The following is a 13,098-nucleotide window of genomic DNA, read 5'->3' as shown; positions in this document are numbered from 1 at the left end:
GGGGGGTGGAGACAGACCAGCCCAGCAGGCCCATGCCCTGGCCTCTGGCTCTGGGAAGGGGTGGGGGGAGGTAATGGACAGAGGAGAGATGCCCCAGGGCTGAGGGAGGTGTGTTGGGAGCACTGAGGGAAGAGTCAGGGATGAGGGACCCCCACCCCCGCCGGTAGCTGCTGGCCGGTCTCCGGAGTAAGAGCCTCTGGAGGGGTCAGGTGCCGGAAACGTCCTTGAGAGTCCGTCTCGGCATCCCAGCCCTTCGTGGGCCTCGGTTTTGTCATCTGCGAAATGAGCATCATAGCTCTGCCCCGCATGTTTCTGTAGGCCTCTGGATCCGGGGAGTCACATAAGTTGGTGGCTGAGAGGAGGGACAGTGAAGGAGGTGGGAAGAAGAGGGTCCGAGGATGGGGCCGCTGATGCCTCAGCGCCTGTGCCGCACCAGGCTGGGCGCAAAGCTCCCCGTGCTGGGCTCTGCTCGGCCTCCAGCGCCCTCTGAGTCAGGTTTATCGTTGGCTCTTTTCCTCGGGATGGGCTGGTCACGGAAGGTAAGGGACACGCTGAGGCCGCACAGCCAGGAAGTGGAGGAGCTCCGTGCCTGGCCCTGGCCTGAGGGTGCAGATCCTAGCCAGGCCCCGGTGCCTATGGCAGGGACAAGTCAAAAGTGAGAAGGCAGACATTGTCAGGATGCCACAGGTCATGGCTCAGATGCCCAGAGCCCACCATCTCCCAGGAGGTGGGAGGGGAAGTCAGAGAACACAGCCACGTGCCCAATGTGGATGGCAGCGGGATCCCTTAGCTCGGTGTTGGGCAGACCATCAACAAGCCTGACCCCACTGGCACTTGGCCTCCCTCCCATAAGGGGTGGCATTAGCAGGAGGCTACCAGGGTCCTGGCCCTCAGGTCAGACCCACAAAGGTCTGCCTTCCCCCCCCACCCACCCACTCCCCTGGGCTGACTAGGCGCCGTGCTCTCTCCCGCTGCAGGAATCCTGCTGCCCGCACCCCCTCTCCCCGCTCTCTCCTGGACAGCTGGACACAGGTGTCACAGCCAGATTCTTTCCTGGGCCCCCTGGCTGGCTGGGTGCCCTCCCCTGGGCTCTCACAGCCCCTGAGCTGCCTCTGTAACAACCCTCATCACTCCACATCTTGATGATCTGCTGCTAGGTGCCCCCTCCCCCAGACCCAAACACTCCCCCAGCTGAGGACCAGAGCCATGGCTCTTCCTCCTCTAAGGTCCCAGGCTCAGCCTCAGTTCTGGGGTCACAGTCACTTTCAGTGTGTGTTTGTTGAATGAATAAGTGAACACACCAATGAGTTAACACCATCTTGAAGCGGAGTTTCTAGAAAGGAGCCTGCCCCTGACAGTCTGAGCTGGCAGCACTGATGGTGAGAACTCAAATCAATAATATATTGATTAGATATATAAAGTTAGCAGCCTTGCCACAGACATCCAGGAGCTGCCGGAACCGAAGAGAGGTTCCGGGCAGGCTACGGTGTCGTACCTTCCCAAGAGGTCACCAGGTCCTGACCAAAGTCAGGAGCATAGCACAGGATGAGGGGTGAAGCCGGACAGGCCCAGGCCTTCTGGCGGAGAGCGGGCTCTGGGCCCCAAGCGCATCCCTGTCTGATAGGGGAGCTCCCAGTCTGATAGGAGAGACGTAATTAGCGTGTTTGTTCATTCATTCATGCATGCGCTGTGCCTTCACTTATTCAGTCAGGCCTGGGGCTAGAGCAGTGAGCAGGCCCGCCTCACCCCCAGGGCTCTCGGTGAAGGACGCCTCCAGGGGTCAGGACCTAACTAGGAAAAACCACTAACCATCTCACCCTCAAGGGCAAGCCCACAGGTCAACGGATCTCCAAGCTGCAGGGACCCCAAGGGAGAGACTGCAGCACAGGCCTGCCCACGCCAGCCTGGCATCGTTGCCGCACGCGCTTGCCTCTGCGGGGTCCTTCCAGCCCCATCCCTGCTGCTCAGCCCCCACGCTGGTCTCTCCCCACAGGTGATGAGCATTCTGAGCAACCCCAGCGCGGTGCCGCCGCAGCCGCAGGCCGACTTCTCCATCTCCCCGCTGCACGGCGGCCTGGACTCGGCCTCCTCCATCTCGGCCAGCTGCAGCCAGCGGGCGGACTCCATCAAGCCAGGGGACAGCCTGCCCACCTCCCAGTCCTACTGCCCACCCACCTACAGCACCACCGGCTACAGCGTGGACCCCGTGGCTGGCTACCAGTACGGCCAGTACGGCCAGAGTGAGTGCCCGGTACCCGGCATCCCCCCCTCCCTGCCCCCCGCTCATTTGTAGAGAGCTGGAAGGTGTTGTTGTGGGGGGAGGTGCCCATTTCACAGATGAGGACATTGAGGTCCCGAAAGGAGGAACAGCTGTTCTAAGATGATGCTGAAATGGGCCCCTGCTACTGCTGCTGCCTTGGAGAAAAGCTGTCCCACAGAAATAGTATCACACAAGCCACAAATGTCATTTAAAATGTCCAAGGAGCCACGTTATAAAATGTGAGAACAGCAAATTATTTTTGCTAGCATGTTTTATTTTACCCATTCTAGCCAAAAGATGATCATTTCAACATGTAATCCATATGAAATTATCAATGAGCTATTTTACATTCTTTTCTTTATACTGTCTTTGAAATCCAGCCCATTTTCATTCAGACGCAAAGTTTCATGGGGAACGCTAGACCCGCATTGAAATTTCACAGCATTGACAACTGAGAAAGTTGTAGGCTTACACACCCAAGTTGTTCCAAATCTACTGCAAAGTTTCCCGGCCACTAAACTAAATTGAATTTCGGCTTTTAAATTTCAATGAGGTAAAATCAAATCAAAATAAAATCTGGTTCCTTGATGGCACTGGCCACACTTCAGGGGCTCCCTCGCCGCATGTGGCTGGTGACTGCGGTGGGACAGTGAGATGGTGGGGCTCTGCCCCTCCTGCCCCCTGGCCACAGGGCCAGCTGTCCTTTGAGCTCTCTCCTCTACCCCCATCCTCAGCCTTGGGTTCCCCAAACGTTGAGCTGGCCTCACAGGCCCAGCCCAGTCGCCATCCCCTTGGCACCTTGCCTGGGGGGGCGGGTGGGATGGCAGATCCTCAGACCAAAAGCTGCAGAAGGCGGGCCCAGCCACAGCCTCCAGCCGCTGGGCAGGGCAGCAGCAGGGCAGGCCAAGGGGGCACCGGGAGCTGAGGTCACTGGCTGCCCCTCCTGCCCCACCTCCCGGCAAAGGCTTCACCTGCTGGTGTCAAACTAATCAGAAGGGCAAGTGGCGAGAGGGTGAGACCTCCCAGCCCAAGGATGTCCTCACACCCCCGCCCCGCCACAGCCCTGGCCTGGCCTCACTGACCTCTGCTTCCTGTCCCCACACCAGCCCTCGCCTCCTCATATGGCCTTGGCCTCCACGGCTAAATGAGGGCCAGCTGTGCTGCCGCCACCTCCCCACTGCGTTCACGGTCCCCCCTGTATGTGCATGTTAGATATGACATATGTGCACGCCGGTATATGCATGAGTGTGAATACATGTTTTGGATGTGTTACAATTCAGGTGTGTGTGTCTGTGTGTGTATTTGTGAGTATCCCAGCATACAAGTGTTAGTGCACACATCCGTGTGCATAGGTGAGTATGTGTATGTGTGTGGCACATGTGGGTATATGTGCACATGACTATTCACATACATGTGAGTTTAAATGAGCACACTGTGCGTACATGGTATGTGTTTTATGCAAATGCACACGTGCACAATGTTTGGTCATGTAAACATACGTGGCCATGACACATATACATGTGTTTAAGTGTGCATTCAGGTGTGTTCATGTGGCTGTGGCTGTGTATGTGCCTGTGTCTGTGTATGTGCCTGTGTGTTTGACATCTATAGTGTGCATATGTTATTGTGTGGACATGTATAAATATGTGTGCAGATGTGTGTGACTGTGTAACTCTATGTACATGTGTATACACATGCTCAAGTGTGTGTGCATTTGGGAGTATTTGTGGCACATGTAGATGAAGTGTGCAGGGTATAAATATGAGTGCTTGTGTAGTTGGGTGTCTGCATAGGAGTGCTGTGTGCTCCTGTGTGTAGTTGTGCATCTGGGCTTGTATACATGATGTTGTCTGTGTGTATCACTGTGTCTGTGTGTGTGTGCAGGGGGAGCAAGTGTGTGCGGGTGTATAACGTGTGCACATGTATGTTTGAGAGCAGGGTGCACACATGTGCATGGGGGTGTTTCCAGAGGAACAAGGGCGACCCCTGCCCCAGCCCCTGTGCCCGGGGAACCGAGCGGGACACATGCTCTTGATAAAGAGTTTAGAGCCCTGGCCTGGGGCGGGCGTTAGTCACACCCAGAGCCCCGTGCCTGACTCCAGAGGCGCCTGCCCAACTCGGAAATAAAATTAACCCCAGAGTCAGCACGGGGCGCGGGGGGGTGACAAGGGAGGGGGGATCAAAAGGGAAAGGGCCCAGGAGGCGAGAAAGGAGTGTTTGTTCCCCCTCTGCTCCTAGAAACTGGCTGGAGCAGTATCTTCCTCTCCCTCCCTCCTCCTTCCCTCTCCCCCCTCCTTCCCTCTCTTGTCCTCCCAGGCCCCTCTAGCTCCACCCCTGATCCCTGGCTTCTCCAGGGGTAGCTCGGAGCTCCTCCTGAGTCACATTCTCCAGCCCAACTCCGAGGGAATCGGAGCACAAGACCCCACCCCACAGAGGCTCCAGGTTGGGCTAGGAGGGGCCTGCGGGAAAGTCTGCCCCTCTCGCACCATTAGAGTGGGCAAGGCACCCGGCTTCTCTGGGCCTTAGTTTTGCCATTTGAAATGGGGGCCTGGGGATTAGACTCAGTCTTTTCAAAGTTTGTCCATGGTAGTACCTCCCTCACCTATGACATCCTGGGACCACTGAGGGATCACTGTGTCCTCACTGACCACCTGCCCCATGCTCATGGGCAACCACATCCACCCATGGCTGGGTCCCACGGTCCGTAGGCGAAAGTCGCATGTCCCAGACCGGCTGTGTATGCCCAGGTCCAGCCTGTCATCTGCTCACATCTGTCCCCTGCCTGAGTTTCAGCCAACCAGGCACGGGGTGAGATGCATGGTCCTCACGCCACCCAAGGTAGATGTCATTTGTCCCCAGGTTACAGGCACAAAGCTAAGCTCAGGGGGGCTAGGAACTTTCCCCAGGCCACACTGGAGGCGGATGGGGGACTCCGGGTCTCCTAACTTCAAATCCAGTTCTCTCTGGCCAAACCCAGACTTGTGTAAGACACCTAATGATACGCCCCTAGACCCACCTGTGTGTGGATTGACGTTCACAACTTCACACCCATCTATGCACGCTCAGAGGCACGCACACACAGATTCACTTCGATGGGAGTTTTCACTAATATGTATGTGTGTGAAGGAGGGAAGGAGAAATGAACACTTACTGAGCATCTACTACGGGCCGGGCATTTCATGCTCATGGCCACCCTGTATAGTGCGCATGCTTATTCCACGGGGCAGATGAGGCAGTGGGATCCCGAGAGGTTGTTTGCCCGAGATCACATAGCACATACCCGTGTGTACACAGCCCCACGGTAGCCCCGCCCTGGAGAGCCTCGCCTTCAGGTGTGCGTGGCGTACACACGTGGCCAAACTCTTAAACAGCAGAGCACACCTCCTCTTCCTGGGCCGGGCGCCTTCCCAGGGACATCTCCACACCTTCCTCTCCTGCCCCTGGCTGTTGTCCGTCCATCTGTCTTTCCCTCCTGTCCCTGGAGGGGGTCGGGGTAGGGGGGCAGGGGGCAGGGACAGGGCACACGGCAGATTAATATGGCCCTGGTGTTCCCAGAGGCCAGGGCCGTCCTAATGATGGGGCTGATAGAACGCAGAAGTGTGAAGAGAATTTTAATAGATCTGACAAGTCTAATAAGAGTTTGTGCCTGGAAGGGTCCTCCTCTGGGGCCGCGGGCTGACAAGATGCTGACGGCTGAGATTTGTTTACGGGTTGGCATCACAGCCACATCTCCTGCCAACTCCCGATTAATCTAATTTGAGACGTTTAGAGCCCAAGCGTGGGTACCGGGCAGAGAAGGGGAGACACGGAGAGACAGAGGGACAGGGAGGGCCGCTGACAGAAGCCGTAATGAGAAATGCCACAGCCCGGCCCTCACCGGCCCAGGCTGGACCCCAGGGAGCGGCAGGCCATGCAGTGTTATGGGTGCCCTTGAAGTTGGCTGGGTCATCAGTAAAGTTTGGCTTCTCCATGTTTCCTCGCTCACCTTGACGGGGCCTAGGGAAGCTCCTACTATGTGCTGGGCCATGGCTGGTAACTGGGAGAAGCTAAAGAGGAAGTAACAGAGACCAGAGGTACAAACAGGACAGATTCGGGCTCTGCCATCTCACGTGCTATGGGTGGTTCTGGGCCAGCAATCGTTCTGTGCCTCAGTTTCCACCTTTGTAAAATGGGGCAGCCGGACCTAAAGCATGGGGCTGGTGAAAGACCTCAGTGAGATCATGTCTGCCTAGCACATAGTAGGTGCTCACCTGTGAGGGCTCTCGCTCTGTTGTTCTCATCACTGTTGTCGAAGCCAGACCTTCCCGTCCCGTCCTCAGGAGGAGCCAGGGAGGCTGGCATCAGGGGTCGGCGTGATGTGGGACAGGGAGGCTGTTCAATAGGAGGCGCCGGGTGATGTTGGGGAAGGGGCGGGGATGGTAGATAGGAGCTTGCAGTAGACAGCCTGGGTTTGAATCCTGACTCCACAGCTTAGGAGCTATGTGATCTTTCAGGGAAGGGCCTCAGTTCCATCTGTAACCTGGGGATGATAAGGCTCTATAAGCTGCTTAGAGCAGGAGCAAGCTCTGGTAAATGTTAGCTCCTCCTCCTGCTGTTCCCATCGTGACTCTGAGGTAGACCTCCTCAGAGGGCGTGCCCTGGAGCCCAGGTAAGAGGGGCTCTGAGCAGCAGAAACGGTGTGGCCAGAGTTATAGGGGCCAGAGATGGGAGACTGTGCCAGGCCCACTCAGAGCAGGGGCAGACCCAGCAGGACAGGTGGCCACCGGCACCTCTACCGACCAGCTGGGAGCATAAAGGCTGCGTGACCTCGGGGGCGACCCAGCAGCTCAGTGCCAGCCCTGGAGCTGGGAAGCCAAGGGGCACAGGGTTCAGCCGCTCAGAGGGCCCAGGCGCCATGGTCGGCAAACTGCAGCTCGCGAGCCACATGCGGCTCTTTGGCCCCTTCAGTGTGGCTCTTCCACAAAATACCATGTGCGGGTGCGCACATACAGTGCCACTGAAACTTCATGACCCATGCGCAGAAGTCGGTATTTTGTGGAAGAGCCAGTATTTTGTGGAAGAGACACGCTGAAGGAGCCAAAGAGCCTCAAGTGACTCGCGAGCCTCAGTTTGCCAACCGCTGGCCCAGGGCATTAGCACATTCTTTATTGCCCTCTCTGCCCAGCCTCTTAAAGCACCTTATCTCACAGGATTCTCATAACAGCCCTGAAGAAGGCAGAGTTGTTCTTTCCATGTTGTAGACGAGGAAACAGGCCTGCACCAGCTCAGTGATCTGCCCGAAGCCACGTGAACAGGACGTGGTTGGGCTCCAAATTGCCCACTTTCCCTGTTGCCCCATCAAAGGTCACATCTGATCACTAAATTCCAGTCTGCAGGCCCATGTCTGCTGAGCTCGCTGTGTGCCAGGCACAGTGCTAACCCCCTTTACAGGCACGTTCCCCCTCAGTTCTCTCACCTCTTCAGACTGACTGTGTTACTGTCCCTATTTACAGACCAGGAAACAGGCTTGCATAGGTGAAGTGGGGCGCCCACAATGACACCCTCAAAATTGGCAGGCCCAGGATTGAGACCTAGGCCATTTGACCCCCTAGGCCATATGGCCTCCTCTAGCTCAAAGGCCCCATCATCTCCCAGCTCCGCCCACCTACCCCAGGCAGGAGCCCTCAACTTTGGGGAGACATGTAGAGTTGCAGGATCCTTCTTCAGGCAGGTGACAAAGCGGGTGGTGGGTGGAGCCTCGTGCTTCCTAGTGCAGCAATCTTTCCATCTTCCTTTGGCCTCTGAACTTGAGAGATCCCAGGGGCTGGATGGGCCACAGCCGCGGGTGCCAGCTCGGGAAGCAGCAGCGTAGGAGGCCATGCTCACATGCCAGTCAAATCATTTGGTCAGGGCTGATTTCTGCCGTAGCCTCAGGCAGGTACAGTTAATACAGTCAGTTAATACAATACAGTTAATACATGCAGGCCTAGTGGTCAGACCTGTGCACACACACATACTCTGACACATGTACCTGGCCTAGGTGGAGCTCACCTGTACAGTTACCTGCACATGCATAAGCATCCCCACTGTTGTTCTACTCATGCAGGTGCACACAACTCACCCACATCTGTGTGCATGTGTGTGCACATATGCAAGTACTACTTGTGTGAGCATTCATGTTCATGCCCATTGCTACTTCTCCAAGTTTCTTATTTCCACTGTACACACACACACACGCACATGCACATGCACACGCACACTCACGTACACATCCTCAAACTCTCTCCCCTCTCCCCTGGGTGACCAGAATTGACAAGACTAAAGGTCCTGGCTTCCTGCATGTCAGACCCTGCCTCCTCCCCTGCCTGGACCCCTCAGCTCACCCACAAAAACTGCTTTGAGTTTTGAGTAAGTGGCTTTGCTTTGCCTCATTCATGAGCTGGGCTCAGGGCTAAAGGAGGCAGAAGGACCTTGCCCTCCTTACTACCTGGGCTCCGTGGCACTCACTGGGCACCCCCCCTAGAAGGGATCTGTACAGAAAGGGACTGGTTCTTCACTCAATGTGGCTATCCTCTGGATCTCCCTACAGAACCCACGCGAGAGCTGAGTTTTTTATTTAGTGTTAATATTTACTGAATGATTGGAGCGGAGGTGAGAGAAAGAGCTTTATGCAGAGATGGATGGGTGGATAATGGCTGGTTGGTTGGATGGACAAACTGATGTATGGCTAAATGAATGGGAGGATATATATGTGGGTGGATGGCTTGATGGATCGATATGGGACAGATAAAAGGATAGGGAAAAATAACTATAATTTCTAGGAGTTTCTTTTCTTTTTTTCCAGCTGCTGTTGATTACCTGGCCAAAAACGTGAGCCTCTCCACACAGCGCCGCATGAAGCTCGGGGAACACTCCGCCGTGCTGGGACTCCTGCCCGTGGAGACCGGCCAGGCCTACTAGGGCCCCTGGGGCGACTTGCCCCGGCCCAAGGCCCGGCTTCACCCTTACTGGTCCCTGAACCTCCCAGCCTCAGTCCCCCCATCGCCCTGGGGTCCCAGGAGGCCAGGAAAGGAGCCCATTCCTTGTGATAGCCAGTCCTCCGGAGGCGTGCCGCCAGCCTCGCGTGCACCTGTGGTGGGGGCCCAGCGTGACCCCACCTTGGCGTCTGCCCCTTTACTTTGTCCCCAGGGGCGTTCCTGGTCAGCCCACAGCCTTGTCCCAGTCAAACCCTGTCACTGTGCGGCCCCTGTGCCATCTGAGGCACAGAGATGGAGGCCCACCCCGCAGAGGGCACCATAAGCACCCAGAGGAGGGTGGGGTCTGGGATGAGGGCCTGTGGGTACCCTGACCGGAGGTGGAGGAGCTCACAGGCCACTCTCCGCCGAAAGTGCTGGAAGCCAGTCCCTCCAGGTGGGTCTCTGGCCCAGGGTCCGAACCCCAGCCCATCCCTCCTCTGGATGATGCGACTCCAGCAGAGAGGGAACCCAGCCCTGGGTTTTCCCAGGGGAATTGCCCAGGAAGTCTGAGGACTTCGGGTCCCTCCCCGCACACCTCGCTTGGGTGTCGGGGAATCTAGCCCAAGCAGGGAGATTGGGAAAACCAGGAAGAGACTTAACCAGGGGTGTGACCATGTGGGGATGGGTCAGCAGCGACCAGCCCAAGACACAAGGAACCAGTGAGGCAGCCAGAAGCAGCCGGCTCTTCCACCGAAGCCCAAGTTCCCACTGTGCCCACCCCACGTGGGGCCTGGGGAGCCCACATAACCTCAGTTTTCCCATTCACTGGATGGGGGGGTGGGGAGGAGAAGGAGGGAATGAAGTCTTGAGGACCCATGAGCAGGAGGCATAGGGCAGGCTCAGAAGGGGGTTGTAACTGGGGTGCCTCTGCTTCTGGGCAGCAAACCTCAGCGCGATGTAGCTTTGATTCTGCACGAAGCCTCCGCAGAGACCCGAGCCCGTCCTGCGTGCTCATCAAGGAGGGAATGAAGTCTTGAGGACCCATGAGCAGGAGGCGTAGGGCAGGCTCAGAAGGGGGTTGGTAACTGGGGTGCCTCTGCTTCTGGGCAGCAAACCTCAGCGCTATGTAGCTTTGATTCCGCACGAAGCCTCCGCAGAGACCCGAGCCCGTCCTGCGTGCTCATCTCCTAGGAGGGGCCTCCACCCCCGGCGAGTCCCTTTAGGCTGCTGGGTGCAGGGGGCTCCCTTGCAGCTCTGGAGCAGGGTCCTTGGGCCCACAGGGACTGCTGTCCCACAGACAAGGCCACCGACTCCCCTTGGCATTTGGGGGGCGAGCAGACATGACCCTGCCCCACCCAGAGTGGCATCTTTCTGTGTTGAGTCACCAAGAGGCCTCTGTCTCCTGATGCAGCACAGCTGTGCAGGGACAGATGTGGCCAGTCTTCAAACCGCCACCCCCAGGCAGTGGGGGCCACCTTCCTCGGCCACGCCAGTGGCTCCCTCCAGCTCTTGCTCTTTAGAGTTGAGACCCTGGGGGAATGGCTTAAGCCCCAGGCTACACCTCCCTTGGAACTTTCACCACCTTCACCTATTTATCAAAATTCTATTCATCTTCGCCATCAGCACCGTCGTAATCTACGCTTGGATCACCTTTCTCAGGTGCTGCTGGGTAAGAGGCTCTGTGACGGGAGGCACAGCACTGACTCCACAAAGACTGGACCAAATTGCCAGTCCCCCTTGGGGCACACGAGGCCACCTCTTTGCTCACCCCATGTCTTGCCCTCAGCCAACATGACATTCCGAAAGGGACGGGCTGCTGCATGGGGAGTTGAGCTGAGTTCCTCCCTCGGGGGAGCTGGGGCACCCTCCCACATGGACGTCACCTCCGTGAAAGGTGCTCACATGTTTCTCAGCCTCAGATGCAGTCATGTGACGCCTGTCCTGGACCAGGCCAGGGGGCTCATATCTCGGGTTTGGGGGAACTTGCTAGTAGTTGGGGACACACAGACTCTTCAGTAGCAGCAGACACCTAGACGTGTGCAGCCCATCCAGCTCAGCCCAGGTTTCAACTGGAGCGTCCGCTGTAGCAGACTTTTGGCTCATTAAGCTCTGGACAAAAGGAGGACTGTTGTACCCTTGGTGACCCAGTCCATGCGTCTGTAGCTCTCCCAGCCAGGAAGCAGCTCTTCCTTCGACCACAATCTTCACCCACATTCCTTGACTGATCCCTCTTTCCTCCTGGAGACCTGGCTCAGGAATCCCTACGTCGCCCAGGCGCAGGGATGCCAGGCAGGTGACATTCCAAAGCTGGGACCAATCCAAATCTCTGCCCCCTGTGATGAAACGGGAACAAACCAAATGATTCCTCGTTACTTTCGGCTTCTCTGGAGTTCTCCCAAGCCACCATCTTGGTGTAGAAAATGGGACTTATTCCCCCAGGTGCCCACTCCCCTCAGAAAGAGACCTTGGCCCAGACAGCTCTTCCCTAAAAGCTCACTCATGGCTTTGCTTAGCCAACTCGGTGTAGAAAATTCAGTCTTGGGGTTGGCAGCTCACAACCTCACCAGAGAGGTGGTGTGGGATGAGATGGACAAGGCCTCAAACTCTTGAGGGTTTGACCACAGCCTGAACCCCAGCGGCTAGGCCAGCCCAGAAGCGACCCCTATCCATCCCTGCGAATAGTCAGTAGCAAAACAAGAGATGTGTCCTCCAGCTTCTCACGTCGCTGGTGGCCTGACCTACGGGCGGCCCCTCTCCGGAGCTCATTGTACATTAGCTGGAAACGTGGTGATGTGCTGTTCGTCTATAGGAAGTTGACTTTTCTATCTATAAATATATATCCAACAGGAAAGAAACCCCCACAGTGTGTGTCGTGCTAGTACCAGGGACCATCTGTAGGGATATATCTGCATATCGTGTGTTTCAACGTATACATTCCAGGCTCTCTTGGGTTCTTTCATTTTTATTGCTTTGTTTTCGCCGTTCGGTATTTCTCTCTTGCTATGAAAAAAAAAAAAAGCCAATGTGTAAGAACCAAGCTACGCTTTTATACTCGTATATTTTACTTGATTTACCTTTGCCGTTCTTTTGCCAGAGGAACATGGAGGAGAAGAGGGGGAGGGATGAGAGAGAAGGGAAGGATGGAGAGAGGTTGGCCCAGAAGAAAACCGAGAGCGGATGTCCAGTCTGGCGGTGGCGTGAGGACAGGAAGGTCCCAGACTTTGGCCTCTCACGTCCAGCGTGTCCATGGAGCTGGTGAAGCACCCTGTGCTTCGCATTGTGGAACTTGGCGAAACTCCATGATTGCCCCCAAAGGACTTCCTCTGGGGCCCCTCTCGGATGGAGGTTCCCCCCAAGCTCCCAGATGCGCCGTTCACTCTTGGACGCTTTTTGAGGTCGACGGGTCTTCTCTCCTCCCCTCCTGCAGAGGCACCAAACCCAGACCAAATTGGGGGGGGGCGGCGGGGTTCCAGCCGCCATCGTGAAATGCTCAGAGACAGGCACATCGAATGCTCTGCCAACTGTAAGGTGGCCGGTCCCCTGCTTGGGAACAACCTACGCGGCACTCTGGATCATTCCTCCTTCCTAGTAACTGCAACTTGGTTGCATCCATGTTTGACTCGCAGCCATTTTCCTCCACGTGGAAGTGAGTGTGTGTGCATGGGCGTGTGGGTGGGGTGTGCGTGTGGGCGCGAGGGTGTGTGTTTAAATATAATCGCACCATAATTTATTCAGCTATATGGAGTAGTAGACTAGAAAGAGAAACCGGCATTCGCTTTAACTACCTGCTTGTAAGCGCTTCCTCTGTAACTCAGGCGTAACTGTTCTACATTAAAAGAAATTAAAAGCATTTGCAAGGTTCCTTGTCCTCACTTGGTTGCCGTTATGTGACTGCCCTAACAG

General features: G+C 56.3%; 1 protein-coding gene across 1 annotated transcript in view; it reads left to right on the top strand.

Moving 5' to 3' along the window:
• The window catches only part of PAX7 (paired box 7), a 92,304-nt gene extending 89,925 nt beyond the window's left edge, over positions 1-2,379 (top strand). Inside the window, 2 exon segments of the mRNA XM_015565926.1 lie at positions 1,994-2,267; positions 2,270-2,379. Of these exon segments, the coding sequence (XP_015421412.1) occupies positions 1,994-2,267; positions 2,270-2,379 (384 nt within the window).
• Positions 2,380-13,098: the final 10,719 nt, after the last annotated feature.

This window comes from Myotis davidii, unplaced genomic scaffold (assembly GCF_000327345.1).
Source record: "Myotis davidii unplaced genomic scaffold, ASM32734v1 scaffold299, whole genome shotgun sequence".
In the NCBI taxonomy this organism is placed as follows: domain Eukaryota; kingdom Metazoa; phylum Chordata; class Mammalia; order Chiroptera; family Vespertilionidae; genus Myotis; species Myotis davidii.
Note: the sequence above shows the minus strand (reverse complement) of the source record. Positions and strands in the feature narration are given on the sequence as shown.